The sequence below is a fragment of the Dromiciops gliroides genome, chromosome 4, assembly GCF_019393635.1.
Source record: "Dromiciops gliroides isolate mDroGli1 chromosome 4, mDroGli1.pri, whole genome shotgun sequence".
Lineage (NCBI taxonomy): Eukaryota > Metazoa > Chordata > Mammalia > Microbiotheria > Microbiotheriidae > Dromiciops > Dromiciops gliroides.
In genome coordinates this window covers 110,480,406-110,496,722 of record NC_057864.1, presented here as the reverse complement: position 1 = coordinate 110,496,722, position 16,317 = coordinate 110,480,406, and the positions used below count along the sequence as shown (strand labels likewise).

The window sequence follows — 16,317 nt, the reverse complement described above, 5'->3', positions numbered from 1 at the left end:
CACTGTGATAAGTGGTAGGCATAAGAAAAAACAGTCCCTGCTCTCAGGGAGCTCACAGTCTAATGGAAGAGACAACAAGAAAACAAGATAGATGGGATACATGGAAAATAATAGAATAAAAGGCATTCATATTAAGGGGGATCAGGAAAGGTTTCTATCAGAAGGTGGGGTTTTATAACTGAGACCTGAAGGAAGCAAGGAAAGCCAAGAGATGGAAATGAGGAGGGAGAGAGTTTCAAGCATGGGGTACAGCCAGAGAAAATGCAAGAAGTTGGGAGGTGCAGTGTGTAGTAGAAGGTGAAGAAAAGAGGTCAGCACCACAGCATCATAGAGTATGTGGTGGGAGTAGACGATGAACAATTTCGAGTTCTTAAAGAATTGTACGGAAGATGGAAACAAGATCAATAAATCAGGAATATAAAAGAGAGGGTTCAAAGAAGGAATAGGACAGATTTTCAGGATGTGTATTTGTCTTTGTAATAAGCCTATGGACTTCTCCATCATGCCCCAGGAAGCTGTTCTTCCCAAATGAAGAGCCCTGGAATTCACACATCGGGGGCCCTTCAGCCCCTGGGGCTCCTCCTTCTGATTGGAGGACAGAAGGCATTTCCCAAAACCTAGATTTCCAGCCTCTCTTCTTTTCCCACTAGGCTGCACTCCTCTAGAATTCTGTATCATGCACCTCATTGGGTTAACCTTCTCCTCCACCAATGCCCTTTTCCCCTTCTTTTTCTGTTCTGTCTCCCCCTTTCTCCCCACTAGAATGTAAGCTCCTTAAAGGCACTGACTGCCTTTTCCCCCTTGCATTTGCATTCCCACCACTTAAAACAGCGGCTGCTATATAACATGGGTGAGATAAACATAAGCTGGTCAATTGATAACAGATGATGGAAAGAAGGGAATGTTATGAATATAATTTACCTAGATTTACCAGAGCTTTTGTCAAAGTATCTCATGATCTTTTTCTTCCCCCTTGTTGCTTTGGCCTCCTTCAAGACTCCTCTCATATATGTAAAACACTTTTCTGGGTCCTTGCCTCTTGCTTCTCTTCCCTTCCCTCCACTGTCACTTTATATGGACGTACATATAGTTATTTATAAGTTGTCTCCCCCATTAGAATGTGAGCTTCTTGAGGGCAGTCTCTCCATTGATTAGCATAGTTCTTTGACATATAGCAAGTACTTAATAAATGCTTGTTAATTAATTATTTCTGTGGAAAAGATAAAGAGGATGCTATTATTGTTTGGTGAATTCAGAACTGGGAGAATGGCCAATGCCAACTCAGAAGGAGGCTCCTAATGGAAGGTTCCAGGGATCTGGGTTGTCTCTATACAATTATGATTGTTTTCAATGACAGGAAAATGGAGGAGACCAGTGAAGAAGAATTTATTAAGTTCCTACTATGTGCTAGGTTCCATGCTAAGCACTTGACAAATATGATCTCATTTGAGGTAGAAATGACATGTTTATCAGATCCGCAGATGAGACAAGAGGGATGGCTAGCAAATGATGCAAAATGATCTTGACAGGTTGGAACCCTTTGCACTAAAACAGCAGTAGTTACAGAGACAATGATTTCAGCTTTAATACAAGGAAAAGTAGAATGGGCTGCCTTGGGAGCTAGTGACTGACCCTAATCCTTTACCATCTCATCAAATACAAACAAGTCCCTTAACTTCATTTCTAGAATGGAGATCAGGGGAGCCTAGATTTAGAGCTAAAACGGAGCTGGAGGTCAACAAGTTCAACTCCTTTTACAGATGAGAAAACAAAGGTACAAAGTAGTTAAGTGATGATTTACCCAGGTTGCACAGCTTTAAGTGTCTGAGGCAGGGTTTGAACTCAGTCTTCCTGACTCGTAGTCCTGACTCTATCCACTGTACCATCTAGATCCCTCTCTCTCCTTTACAGGCTGGTATGAAAATCAAATGAGAATGAATAAACTGCTTCCCAAACTTTAAAGTCATATATTAATTCAGTTATTATTATTATTATATTATCATGATTATTACTATTAATATTATTATTCCTTATTTTAAACCCTTCATTTTGTATTTGAATAAAACATAAGGACCAGAAAGGTTAAACTAGCCCAGCATCAGAAATCTAGCTAGTATAGTAAGTATCAAGCTTTGGACCCTAGTTTTCTGGTTCCCAGTCCCCACCCCCGGACCCAGCCAAGGGTTCATTCTGATATACACAGATTCACAAAAACAGTTGATTTCACCTGTGGCCTTTGCTACACAATGTCTGAATGTGAGCTATCTGACTCAGATGTACTTATACATTACAAAGGGAAGTTTTTTTTTTCAGTGGAATACAGGCCAAGTAACAGCATCTGAATTCAATTTAATTTCAATTCAACAGCATTTATTAAGCACTTACTATGTGCCAGGCCTTATGCTAGGTGCTTCAGATATCAACACAAGGCACCTATTAAAGGTAGTTCCAAAAGAAAATTTATGACCTAAATCCCTATAATTTTTAAAAGGGGAGAGAGATGTAAGGGTTATAGGAGTAACCAAAAAAAGGTTTTTCCACCCTAGTTTTTATAGTTTTCCCTACACTCTCTCTTCACTAGCCAGCACTAGACCCCAAATCTACTAACTCCCAACTTAAAACTCATTTCACCAAGTTATCCTGGGGATGCTCCCAGGCACAGAGGCTTTTCAAAGGTCACATAAACATTCAACTTTATCTATCTCTTTTTTCTTTTCTTTTCTTTTTTCTTTTTTTTGCAGGGCAGTGAGGGTTAAGTGACTTGCCCAAGGTCACACAGCTAGTTAAGTGTGTTAAGTGTCTGAGGCTGGATTTGAACTCAGGTTCTCCTGAATCCAAGGCCAGTGCTTTATCTACTGTACCACCTAGCTTCCCCTATCTATCTTTTGTCAACAAAAACAAATATTTCCATATAGAAAGAACAACAGCAACAAAAGATGGTATAAGAAGCTCTTTTAAAGTATATATTAAATTGAACGAGGGAGTAAGAAAATTGTCCTGTCTGTATACCCTCCTGAATTTCTCTGTATTTTCTTCTGTGTTAATTTAATTAACTTAATTAATGTAATTAAAATGTTTTCCTCCTTACCTTTCCCATGAAAAGCATGGCAACTTGAGACAAAGCCATGTGGCCAAGAAAAAGCCAGATCAATTCCTGTTTCCCCCATTCTGTCCAAAAGTTCCATTCAAAGTCAGTAGGGTCCTAAATAGGTCAAAATAGGAAGTTATTAGATGGTTGCTCAAAGCATCTGGACAGACAGGGCTGCAGGGAAGCAAAATCCAAATACTCCAGTTATTCCACTAATAAGAACATTTCACATTTTGCACAACATTTTTACATCCATTATTTCATTGGGTCGTTACAGAAACCCAGGGAGAGAGGTAGCATGGTACAAAGATTATCATCTTCATGCTACATGTGAGGAAACTGAGGGTCAGTGAAGTTAACTATCTTGCCCAAGATCACACAGCTAAATTGGTCATCGAGTAAGGATGTCAACCAAGGTACTTCAATTAGGACCTAATCTCATGTTCTTTTTATCATACCATACTGTGTCACACTAGAGGGATTAGCAAAACTTAGAATTAGAGAACAACTGATAAAGAAATGTCATTTTAGAGTTTTCATATTTTTGGGTCCCATAACTTGACCCACTCTTGTCCATCCTCTACTCAGCTTTCTAAGTGATCTTCCTAAAGCACAATGTTGACTGTGTTATCCCTCTTCCCTACACTCAATACACTCTGGGGGCTCCTTGTCAACTCTAGGTTCAAATATAAAATCCTATGGCAGGGGGCAGCTAAGCGGCACAGTGGATAAAGCACCGGCCCTGGATTCAGGAGGACCTGAGTTCAAACCTGGCCTCAGACACTTGACACTTACTAGCTGTGTGACCCTGGGCAAGTCACTTAACCCTCATTGCCCTACCAAAAAAATTAAAAAATAATAAGAAAAAATTTTAAAACCCTATGGCATTCGAGCTCTTTTTAACTTCCCCCTCCTCAGCCAGACTTCTTATGCCTTACACCACCCCCCCACACACACACACACACACTCCAGGCATTTTCTCTAGCTATCTCCCATCCCCAGAATGCTCTCCCTCCTCATCTTTACCTCCTGGCTTTCCTGGCATCTTGGAATCCCAGCTAATATCCCACCTTCTACAGGAAGCCTTTCCTGATCCCTCTTAATTCTAATTATATCTAATTTTTTCTACATTGGGCAGGGCACCTTGCACATAGCAGACACACTCAATACTTGTTGAGTTGAATTATTTAAAATTTGCACAGTAACTGTCTCTGTATACAAGTTCTCAAAAAGTCCTTTTAAAGTTTTTTTTTCATTAATTCTATCTTGCATTTAAAAAGCCCATTCAGGTTAATGTACAAGTATACTAGAAATAGCTTTGTGAAATGAGTTCATTAGGGTCTTGCTATGACAGAAAAGCCCTCTCCCCCAAACAACCCTTCTCAACTCACGTGGAGGCAAGACCAACTTTCCTAGCCTACTGGAATGGACCTCCTGTCTGATTTCATTTCACTTCATCCACTGGCTTTCAAATGATTAAGGTTCCCTCACATATTTAATATATCATAGTTAAAATAAGATGGTGTAGTTCCAACGTCTTACAAATGTTTTAGACAGGTAGATCTTGGGATAATTTGTAATTTGGGGTTTTTTTCTAATTATTAAGCATTCCTTTCTTCCCCACCCACTGTGAAGAAAACATGGAAAGGCTCATATGAACTGATGCAGAGTAAAGTAAGTAAGCAGAATTTTTTTAAAAGCAGTTTATACTATAACATCAATATTATAAAAATGAAGAGTTTTAAAAGACTCTGATAACTGAATGATCAACCATGATTCCAAAGGATGGAAAAGGAAGAGCACTACTTACCTCATGACAGAGAGACAATGGACTAAAATGCAGAATAAGAAACACATTTCTGGATGTGACTAATGTGGGAATGGGTTTTGCTTGACTGTGCTTATGTGATATAGGGGTCCTGTATTTCTTTCTTTCTCACCTATGTAGTATTACTAGTTCTCGATAAGAACACTGCCCATATGTCCAGTCATCAAAGTCAGTGCCAATAAAATACCATTTCCACAAAGGGAGGAACTCAAAATTATAATAATCACAACTCTAACTAGCATCTATTAAATACCTCCTATATGCAATGCACTGTGTAAGATGCCAAATAAGTTAAATTTTTGTCTTTGAAAATATCCCATTCATCACACCTAAAACCTTTAGTTTTACAAAAATTTTCTAGTGACCCAAAGGGATGGGAATATCATTTTAATATGGGGAGAATGTCACACAGTAAGTATCCTGCAAAGCTTCAAAAATACAAGTTATACAGTCCACTCAGGGCACTGGGAAACTGCAATAAGGTCTCATTAATGGGAATCCAGTGGACTTGGCATTAAAAACACTGGGCTTATTAAGCTAATTTACCTCTGTGAGCCTCAGTTTTCTCTTCTGTATAAAAAGGGGGATGGATGAAATGATCTTTAATGTCCCTTCCAGCTTTAATATCCTGTCTAACAGAGAAGATTCTGACAAATCTTAGTCTTGTTTGCATAACTGATTCATTGTGTGACAAAAAGGGTCCATCTAAAGGAAAAACTTTGCTCGTTGAACTTTATGCTTTTCCATTTAAAATATTTGCTTCAAGAAAACTGCCTGCCTAAAAAAACGAAGCCAACAAGTATGAGAAGAGCTTCAAACTACAGATATATTGACTTGGGCTTTAAAAACATTGACAAATTTTTCTCTCTGAGCAAAAGTTCCATGGACTTCACACAATTTCCCCCAACATTAGAGCAAGGGAGTGGGGCTTACCCATTAATGTCCAGGGGCAAAGGATGGGGGCTCTCTCCTGATATGTCATAGTTTCATGTACATATAGACTTGGAAGACACTGCAGAAGTGACCTGGTCCAAACCTTCTCATGATATAGGTAAAGATTGCCAGGATCAGAGTATAAATGAATTAATACAAGGTCACACAACTCGTGAGTTAACAGAACCAAGGTCTGATCCAAGTTTTTAGACTCCACATGCAGGACTCTTTGTATGATGCCTCTCCACGATGAATCTCTCTAATCTGTTGTGATGCTTTTAAGAGTTTGAAAGACATAGGTTCTGGGTAATTAATCATTTTATTAATAAAAGAGGTCAGTAGCACTGACATTTAAGCCAAAGACCCTCATGGTGGCAGGCTCACAATTTATATGCCCTTGGAAAAGTGCGTGTTCCTGAAGCTGGGATTACAGAAGCAAAAATGGAATAGACTGTGCCCTTAAGGAGCTTATATTCTGAAAGGCTTATCAAATTTGAAGGGAGAGATCACTACTAACATATCAGATGAGAACAACAGGATCCAAAACGATCTTGGCAGCTGGAACACTGGGTCAAAACTTATTAGAAGATATCTAATAGGGATCAAGACAGCTAGGTGACACAGTGGATAGACTGCCAGGCCTGGAGTCAGGACCGCTTCTTCTTGAGTTCAGATCTGGCCTCAGACACTTACTAGCTGTCTGACCCTGGGCAAGTCACTTAACTTTGTTTGCCTCAATACCTCATCTACAAAATGAGCTGGAGAAGGAAATGGCAAACCTCTCCAGTATCTTTGCCAAGAAAATCCCCAAAATGGGGCCATGAAGAGTGAGACAGGACCAGAAAGGACTGAACAAGAATAAGAACATCTAAGTTCTGAAACAGGGAGGGACAGAGTTAGTCAGAGGGGCCTATTAGTGAAAGTATAGAAGCTAATAGGATTAGAGCCAGAAGATGCCATGGAGGTCAACCTCTCCAATCCCAAGGGGCAGGTAGGGTGGCACACTGGATAAAGCGCTGACCCTGAAGTTGGGAGGACCTGAGTTCAAATCTCACCCCAGAAACTTATTAGCCATGTGACTGTGGGCAAGCCACTTAACCCCAATTGCCTTAAATATCCAGGGCCGTCTCCAGTCATCCTGATGTATATATTGCCACCGGACCCAGATGGCTCTGGAGGAGTGATCTTGGTGACTTTTCATAACCCTCCCTCACTTAAATCTAATTCACTGAAAGTCATGACATCACCCCGATGCCGTGATCCTCCTTGAGAATGGAGAACAACCAATGACAATCCAATCCCTGTTCAGATGAGTTAACTAGGACCAAGAGAGGTGAAGTGACTCACCCACAGTCACACGGGTAGTAAGTCAAAGACATGGGGGTTGAACCCAGGTACTCTGAGTGCAAATTCATTGTTCTTTTCACTCTACCAGGCTGCCTAGAATATCCCTTCTTGTTTTCCCAAGGCTACCAAAGGGAGACAGAAGAGTTAAAAGGATTTTTTTTTTCACAGACAGCCCTAACTTAGAAAATGTACTCGTCTGATTTGCTGTGGCCTCCTAACTAATGCACGTGCTTTCTAGCTGCTCTCCCTGCCTCCACTATTTCTCATCTTCAGTCCATCCTGGACACTGACTTCAGTACTGTTCTTATCACATCACTCACCTGCTCCCTTCAGAAACTTTCAGGGACTCCCCACTGGATATCAGACAATATCTAAACTCTAATCTGATATTCAAAACCTTTCACAATCTCACCCTCTGCTACCTTTCTAAGGTTCTATCCTATTACTCCCCTAAATAAGACCTCTGCTCCCACCACAATGACCCTCCAAAAGAAAAGTGGACAATCTTGCCCCCAAACCCTTGCTTATGTTCCCCTCACTACCATAAACAATCTCCATCCTTTCCATCCAGCTTACGCCTCCAACTTTCAGACTCAGCTCAAATCTCTCTTCCCACAAGGCCTTCCCCAACCATTCCTGTCTCTAGTTCTTTAATCAATTTTTCTTCAACATTCATTTTTTCACAAGATTTTGAGTTCCCAAATTTTCTCCTTCCCTCCCTCCCCTCCCCCTGCCCCAAGACGGCAAGCAATTTGATATAGGTTATGTATGTGCAATCATGTAAAACACATCTCCACATCTAATCAAAATTCTTAAGAAATTTACCCTCTTGGATATCTCATGTGGTATTTATCACTTTTTATACATCTATCTGTACAGTTACCTTTTTTTGTTTCCCTTCAACTTGGCTGTAAACTTTTCAAGGTCAAGACCTTACATCTTAGTCTGTCCCAATGCTTTGTACATTATAAGTGTTCCCTATATCGTGACTGATTATAAAACCTTGGGGCAAGACAAAACCATCTGGGTTCCTAGTGACTTACCCATAAAAGAGGTTATTTAAAGAAAATAAGTTTAAGTTTTAATTGCTTACAATTTCACAAAGCTCACTTTTTAAACTTTTTTTTAATGTTCCCAACATGATATCCTAACATTTAATATTTTTACCTGCATTCTATATCCCAGGGCACCTATGAAGGACACATGTTTTTTCAAAGTAATGAGTCAGAAACCACAATAGTACTTTAAGAAGGGGTGAGGGTGAAGGGCAGGAGGAGGATTAGAGGCAGAAAACTGCTATAGAATGAGATTCTATAAAGAAAGTTTGCAAAGAGCTGCAGAGTAAAAATCTATGTTTGAAAAAAAAAATCCTCTCATCCAAACAGGAGCCAAAGGTACCAGCCTTAGCTTCTGAACTACATGCAAGGCTAGGGAGTTTTGGTTCTGTTATTACTATTATTACAAGTATAACAGTAATAATACTAGCTAACACACAGTCTTAGTGAAGCTTTAAGCTACTGAGCTTAAGATACTGAGGCTTAAAGCTGCACTAAGATTTTTGGAACACCCTGTATGTTAGCTAGTATTATTGCTCTTATAACTATTATAGATTTAATAACTTAAAACTACATTAAGACTTTTGGAACACCCTGTGCAACCCTTTACAATTTACAAAGCATTTTGCATGTTATTTTTTTTTCTTACAACAACCCTCTGAGTTATATCCTATTTTTTTGTGAATTTTACAGATTTATACCCATTTTACAGAGGAAACTGAAGCTTTAAAATATTAAGTAATGTGGCCAGCATCATCCAGCTAATAAGTGTCAAAGTCAGTCTTCAAACTCAAGTCTTCCTGACTCCAATTCTAGCAGTTAAACCATTAGGCCACCTAGCTGCTTCAATGGACAATTTTATTTCACCAAAGTCCTAATGCCTCATCATAGCATGGGAATGACCCTGGACCCTCAAAGGCTATGCCCACAGGTCCTACCAGGCTAGAAAGGTACCAAGGTTAGTCACAATTGTCATGGGGGAAAGAGGTGGTGAGGGTCCTTAGGTATTCCTCTTTAAAGAATTACAATTGTCAGGGGGAAGCTAGGTGGCGCAGTGGGTAAAGCCCCAGCCCTGGATTCAGGAGAGCCTGAGTTCAAATCTAACCTCAGACACTTGAAACTTACTAGCTGTGTGACCCTGGACAAGTCACTTAACCCTCATTGCCCCTCAGAAAAACAAACAAAAACAAACAAAAAAAGAATTACAATTCTTGCACACAATCCAATTAGAGTGAAACAGTCTTTTTATTTGGGCACTCAGAGAGACTAACTAAGAGGAAAGTCAAAGATTTCCCTCAAGGGGAGAAGATATCTTAGAGACATCTTGCTCCTCCAAGAGAAGAAAGGCAAAAGCTTTTATAGACAATGGATGGTGGGGGGATGAATGGAGTGACCACCTGACTATGGAAAGTTCCCTTTCGGGATGGAGAAAGCTTGAATGAGGGGTGGGATGGGAAAGGCTTGAATCAGGGGTGGTGGTCCTGACTTCTAGAGTTTTCTCTGTCACCTGGTATCTCTCAGGCAGCAGCCATGCCTGATGGGCTTATCTCCCTTTCTTCTTAGATGTGTCTGTCTTTTTCAGTTGGAAGGAGAGGAAGAATAATATTAGCTGAAAGAGCCCCTGCTCTGCAGTTAGAAAACATGAGTTCAAAATCTACCTCAAATTTTTACTAGCTAGGTGACCCTAGACAAGTCACCTAACCTCCCTAAGTCTCAATTTTTTCATCTGTAAAATGAGAGAGTTAGATTAGATGGTTCCAGAAACCCCTTCCAAATCTAAATCTTCCAACTGTATCTTTTGACCATAATTCTGCTGCCCAGGGACTAGCTTGGCTAAGTTCAAAGAAGACCATCAACAGGTTGGCAGTAAGTTGATGAATTGTTCAACCACAGTAAATCTCTAATATCATTTCCTAGGTTAAGGGAAGAGTGACAATCTGCATAAGAATAAGGCCTAAATGACCCTTATAGTTGAAAATCCAATGAATAATCAGTAAGAAATGAGAAATCTACTTCTCTAACTGAAAGGGAGAAACCTAGAGTCTACCCAAGTTGCTAATAATAACAATAACGAATGTTGATAGTCAAATTTCTAGAGCCAGTCAGAAAATCTAAAAGACTCCCTCTAGCTCTAGAACTATGATCTTATGATCCTGAATGGTCCTTGAAGTAATAATCGTGTCATTCATATAATCATTGTCGATACAATATTACAACTCATGTTTTTATTAAACTTCCAAGTTTACAAAGTGTTTTCTTCACAACAACACTGAAAGACAGGCAGCAAGTTTCCCTTCCACATACAGGAAAAGTACAGCTCCAAGAGATTTCAGTGACATGCTCATACTTGCTATAATGTTTCACCTCTGTAGTCTACAATCTAGGTCTTCTTGCTCCTTTACTTCATATACACAAAGCTGGTGTTAAACAGGACAAAAGGAAGAAACCAGAAAAGGTTTTATGCTATGAGTTTAAACAAATATTCTACACACACACACACACACACACACACACACACACACACACACACACACGCTGGAAGAAAGCCTGAGATGACTGAGAAGGCCAGGTCAGTGGAATGAAAAAGGCTATTACCACATCATGGCAAAAACCCAAGGCACCTACTGAAACTACCCATGTGAAACAGACATTTATCCTGCAGCTGTGGTCAATTACAACAGTTGTGCTGTTCATTTTAAAGAACCAGATTCTCCCAGGGCCAGAGTTAACCATTCATGAGTTCCTGCTCACAACAGAAGCCATGGTGTGGTGTCCGAAATAGCTATGGTGGTATAGCTGAAATGATTAGTACTGAAATGCAATAATGTGTGGGCATTTAATGGAAAAGAAACTCCACTTCTTTCTGGTTCCCAGATGAAGGAAGGGGTCACTATGAAAGCTCAGGTCTATCCCAGTTGCTAACAAGGCTGTTAGAAGAAACACTGACAACCAAATTTGTTGAATGAGGTTTTGACTACTCTGAGGTTCTCTTTTCATGATCTGTGTGTATGTATAGATATATATACACATACATACATACATATATATATCTATACATACACACACAATATGAAGGAAATTTTCTGAATTCTAAACTGCTAGCTAGGTACATCCACTTTATCACAAAATAAGGGATAGAGAGAGGAAAAGATGTCTATGTGTCTTCTTATAAAGGAGTTCAAAGCACATTAAATTTTCTCATTCTGTACTATCTCTGCTAATCTTCAAACTAGCTCATTCTTAAACTTGGCTCAAATTCATCGTCTCTGCCACCATCAATTTTTACAAGAGTATATTGGATTATTTAATGATGTAGACATCTTTACAAAAGTAAAAAGTTATGTAACTCTCAGTCCCAATCAAGTTTGTGTTGTTATTATTTTGTTAATAATAAATTCAGACGTTTATAGTATTGATTATTACAAATTGTGCATGTTATTTATTCTGATTAAATTATTGGTGTAATCATTAATAAATTAATAGACAATACATTTATGCCGATTAAGTCAAAAGACATCAATAAAAACATTAAAATAAGAACACAGCGTTTACATAGTTCATTAAGGTTTGCAAAGCACTTTGCATATATTAATTCATTAGATCCTTAGAACAACCCTAAGAGGGAGGTACTATTATTATTCCAAATTTATAGATGAGATAATTGAGGCATAGACAAGTTAAGCCACTTGCCCAGGGATATTTACACTTGGGGAATTATTTTCCTCTTCCTCCTCCTCCTCCTCCTCCTCTTCCTCTTCCTCCTCTTCCTTCTTCTTCCTCTAAAACCACTAATGCAATTACTGGGCTTCATCCCGAGTACATGAATCCATCCTTCAAAAGAGATGCAATCTATGGAATTTTTAACACATAGTATGGACAAGGTATGATTTGGATTCAGATTTTAGGACCTGAATAAAATAATAAAAAGACTTTTCAATCAAGAGCATAGCAGATATGGCAGCACCTGCTCATGAAGCTTGAAATGCCCTGTTCCAATAAACTAGGCAAAAAGCAGAGGAGAACCAGGAGGAGAAAACCTTTAGGAAGTTATGGCAGAAATTCTTACAGGCTGGAAGGGAAAGCAGGGGAATAATCATTTATTAAGTGCCTGCTATGTGCCAGGCACCATACCAAGCATTTTCGAAATACAATGGCACCTCAGGACTCCTCAGCTTCAAAACTCGTGGAATAATTCAGTAGTCAACGAATTTCGAAGTGAAAAAAATATGCTTCAGCCCTCAATGCTTGCTTGGCACTAGAGGCACTTGCTAAAACCTGTAAGAGTCAAGATGCCGCCCCACATCCTGTCTCTGGATGAAACAAAGACTGACAGGTTAGTCCCACAGTAGCTAAGAACTCAGTGCAGAACCCCACCTATTTCACCAAGTACTTTCTTGTGCTTTTTATCATTTCGAGGTTAGTTTTTGTTGTTGTTGTTCTTACAAGTCATCATGACTATGTAGAGGACTATGTAGAGACCGAGAATTTTATTTCCTAACAAGTCTTCAATTATGACGAGACCGGGTTTTTGTTTTTGTTTTGTTTGGGGGGAAAGAAGGGGTGGGAAAGAAAATGTCTAACAGAACCTACATCACTCAAGAGGAGGGAAGCATTACGAGGGCACAAAACTATGAAGGACAGGCTAACTCTGTTGTGTGGGAATGCTAGTGGGGATTTAAAACTTAAGCTTCTACTAGTCTATCAAAATGAAACCTCTCCCCTCACCCCATTTTCAAGAGAGAAAATGTGATAAAAAGCAAGTGTAACGTGGAGGGTCAACTTTAAAAAAAAAATTTTGCATGATAAAGAACTGCCTCTGAGGGCTCTGTTAATAAAGGACAATGCTTCTGCTTACCCTCTAGGTTTGGAGGATGACTGGATAAGTTTAATTTTATAACTGTAAAGTTCTTACCCAGATCCTCACAACAACCCTGGAAGGTAGGTGTTGGTGTTGCCATATCATCATTCAGTTGTTTCAGCTGTGTTCAACTCTTCACAACCCCATTTCAGGCTATCTTGATAAAGATAATGGAGTAGTTTGCCATTTCCTTCTCCAACTCATTTTACAGATGAGGAAACTAAGGCAAACAGGGTAAAGTGACTTACCCAGAGTCACACAGGTAGTAAGTCTGAGAACAGATTTGAACTTGGGAAGATGAGTCTTCCTGATTCCAGACCCAGTGCTCTATCTGCTATACCATATAGCTATATCTGGGTACTATTATTATCCCCATTTTATAATCTCCATTTATCCTCATTTGAGGAAATTCAAGCAGACAGAGGTTAACTGACCATGTACCCATGATCACAGAGCTATTAAGTGTCTGGGACTGACCTGAACTCAGCTCTTACTAACTCTAGTACCAGCACTCTGTCCACTGCTACCTACTTCAATTTTTAACTAATTTTAATGAACAGAATAGAGGGAAAAATATGCAATCCTTTCTGATGTGACATTTATTAGTGCACTATAATATCAGACATGCCATGGGAATGCCACTGTTATGCCTTTTCTCACCAACTCAGTTTCCTTTCAGTCCATTAGGAGATTTTCCCCCCACAGCAATGAAACTCAGTGTAGAATGTAACTCAATGGAAAAATCAGATTCATTTTACAGACCACCTTGCTAGAATCCACCAATTACATAAAGTGACAGAAGTTCACATTACCTTCTGGTCATTCCCATACTAAAACATCAAAGAGTACAATATTGAAGGGCCATAGGTGTCTGTCCAAGGTGGTGGATGTGGGTATGCTTCTATGATGTCTGCACTCTACAAAGATAGATAATCAAAAATTGACTCCTCTAGTCTCATCACTACTCAATGTTGTGAGCCCTCCTCACCCAGGGATGAGCTATATTATCACAGTTTTTCATCCCACAAGCAATCTAGAAATACCAGTCATCATCTTTGTGTAGTACTCCTCAAAGTGGGTTCCTAAACACCATTCTCTATGCATTATTCTGTATGTCCCTCTCTTCAATGACTCAAAATTTCAGAGAGTATGTTATTTATTCTTATACAGAGACAGAATTTAAGGGTTCTCAAGTCTGGGAAGATTTCCCCTAATTTTCATGGGAGTGAGCACAACATCCAGAGGAGGAAGCAGGCTAATTTTGCACAGAGGAGGAGCTGCTCTCTGGATGAACTCTGACTAATGACTCATTTAGCAATTATTGGAGGGATTTTCTTTTTCTTTTACCAGATGCTTTACCGTTTCTAAAATAACCTGAACCAAATAAATTAAGTGCACATGATTTCCAGAGACAAAACTGTCTTCCCACCTAACATTTCCTATGATATTAATGTTGTCTTAAATGTCATTTTTCCCTTTAAAGACAAAGGCTTCAGTTGAGATCTTCTTACTTGTGTGGAAGAGAATGCCAATAAGAGTAGAACAACATTAGTGAGACCAGCACAAACTGAATAAGGCAAGGTGCACCATACCCATTCTCTTCTTTATACCACACAAACACACAAACCGAATCAGGTGGGAAGGGTTACAGTTCAGGAGGGAAGGGAAAATGATAGGAAGAAAGGAAACAAGCTCTGAAAGGAATGTAACTGTGAGGAAAATGACTCCTGCTCAATAATTCTCTGGAACTCAGTGGCAGTGATGTGTCAAAGGCTCATTTATTGTCATTCTTGCGAGAATGGGCAATCCAGTGTGAAGCTGGTGGGTACAAAGAATGGGGGCTCAAAGGCCCCATTTTAAACCCTAGTCCCTAACTCGAATAGACCCTCCCCTTTTTCATCACTGGTCCGATTACTCAAGGGTTACAATCTATGTGCAAAAACTAGCTAACCAGAATGCAGTATTCCTAACCCTAATTTCCATAATTATTCTTTGGGTTCTTAGCCAATGGGGGAGGTGATACAGGGACAATTCTTCAATCCTCCCTTATATGGATATAGCTCAGCAGTCAACCTAATTGAGACCAGCTCAGGGCTCCCTGAACCATGTAATCTTGTTTGCTGGAGGGGAAGGAAACCTTTTTCCTCAAACAGGTCCGAATGGTGACTATTATATTCTTATTGAGAGGAGACCATTCCCCATTTCCTCATAGTAACCATTGGCCAAAAATGGTCAACAATCTCTAATGTCAGTGAGTAGTCAGTGAAGTCTTCTGTAAGGTTCTATACGGAAACTAGTATCTACAAAGTAAAATTCTGGGCCAACTCCCTACTCCCAAATCTTCATAGTGTACTTAAGCAAATTAATCAATCGACAAGTTTTAATTGAGTACCTACTCTCAGGTAGGTGTGGGGGATGCAAGTACAAAGAGTGAAATAATCCAGGCCCATACAGAGTTTGCATTCAAATGTATATGGAATTTATATTTTATCTGTTCCTTTTCTTAATGGTTTATTGATCAATTCCCAGTTTCCACATCCTTGTCACTTTGCAATTAACACCTTTCACCACAGAAACTTCCCCTATAATAAAAAACAGTTAAGCAAAACCAAGTGACTCAGTGACTACATCTAACAGCACATGCAACATCAATAGTCTACCATCTCTCTACCAATAGGAGAGAAAGATATTTATCATCAGACTTCTGGAATCAAGATTTCTCCCACTCTTCTAATCTATACTGAAATTCCATTTTCCCATTTTCAATGGTACTACCCAAATGTAAGGGTTGGGTAGGAGTGTGGAAGTCATTTCATCCAAGCCATACCTGAATGAGTACTCCTACAACAACTCCACAAAGTATTCATAAAGCTCTCCCCCACCCCCATCAAAGGATCTCCAGTAAAGGGAAACTCACTACCTCCTAGGATAACTCATTCTATTTCTAGATAGTTGTTAGGAAATATTTTCCATATATTTAGCTTACATCTTGCTTCCCTGTGGCACTTACCCATGGCTTCTCTTCTGTCCTCTAGAGGAAAGAAGAACAAGTCTAATTCTCACATGGCTGGGACAAAGTAATGAATAGCTGATAAGCCCTGTATCATAACTGGTCAGGGAACATGACAAAAATGGTAATAACTGTGGTGTTAACTGGCTCATAGATGCCTTGGTCACACAGACAACCTCAGGGGGATCTTAATAGTCA

At 39.5% G+C, this 16,317-nt stretch overlaps 1 protein-coding gene across 1 annotated transcript in view; it reads right to left on the bottom strand.

Annotated features, from left to right (window-relative positions):
* The window catches only part of HHAT (hedgehog acyltransferase), a 535,206-nt gene that overhangs the window by 443,081 nt on the left and 75,808 nt on the right, over positions 1 to 16,317 (bottom strand). The window contains exon 5 of the mRNA XM_043999913.1: positions 3,089 to 3,202. Within this exon, the coding sequence (XP_043855848.1) occupies positions 3,089 to 3,202 (114 nt within the window). The remainder of the gene's footprint in view (positions 1 to 3,088; positions 3,203 to 16,317) is intronic.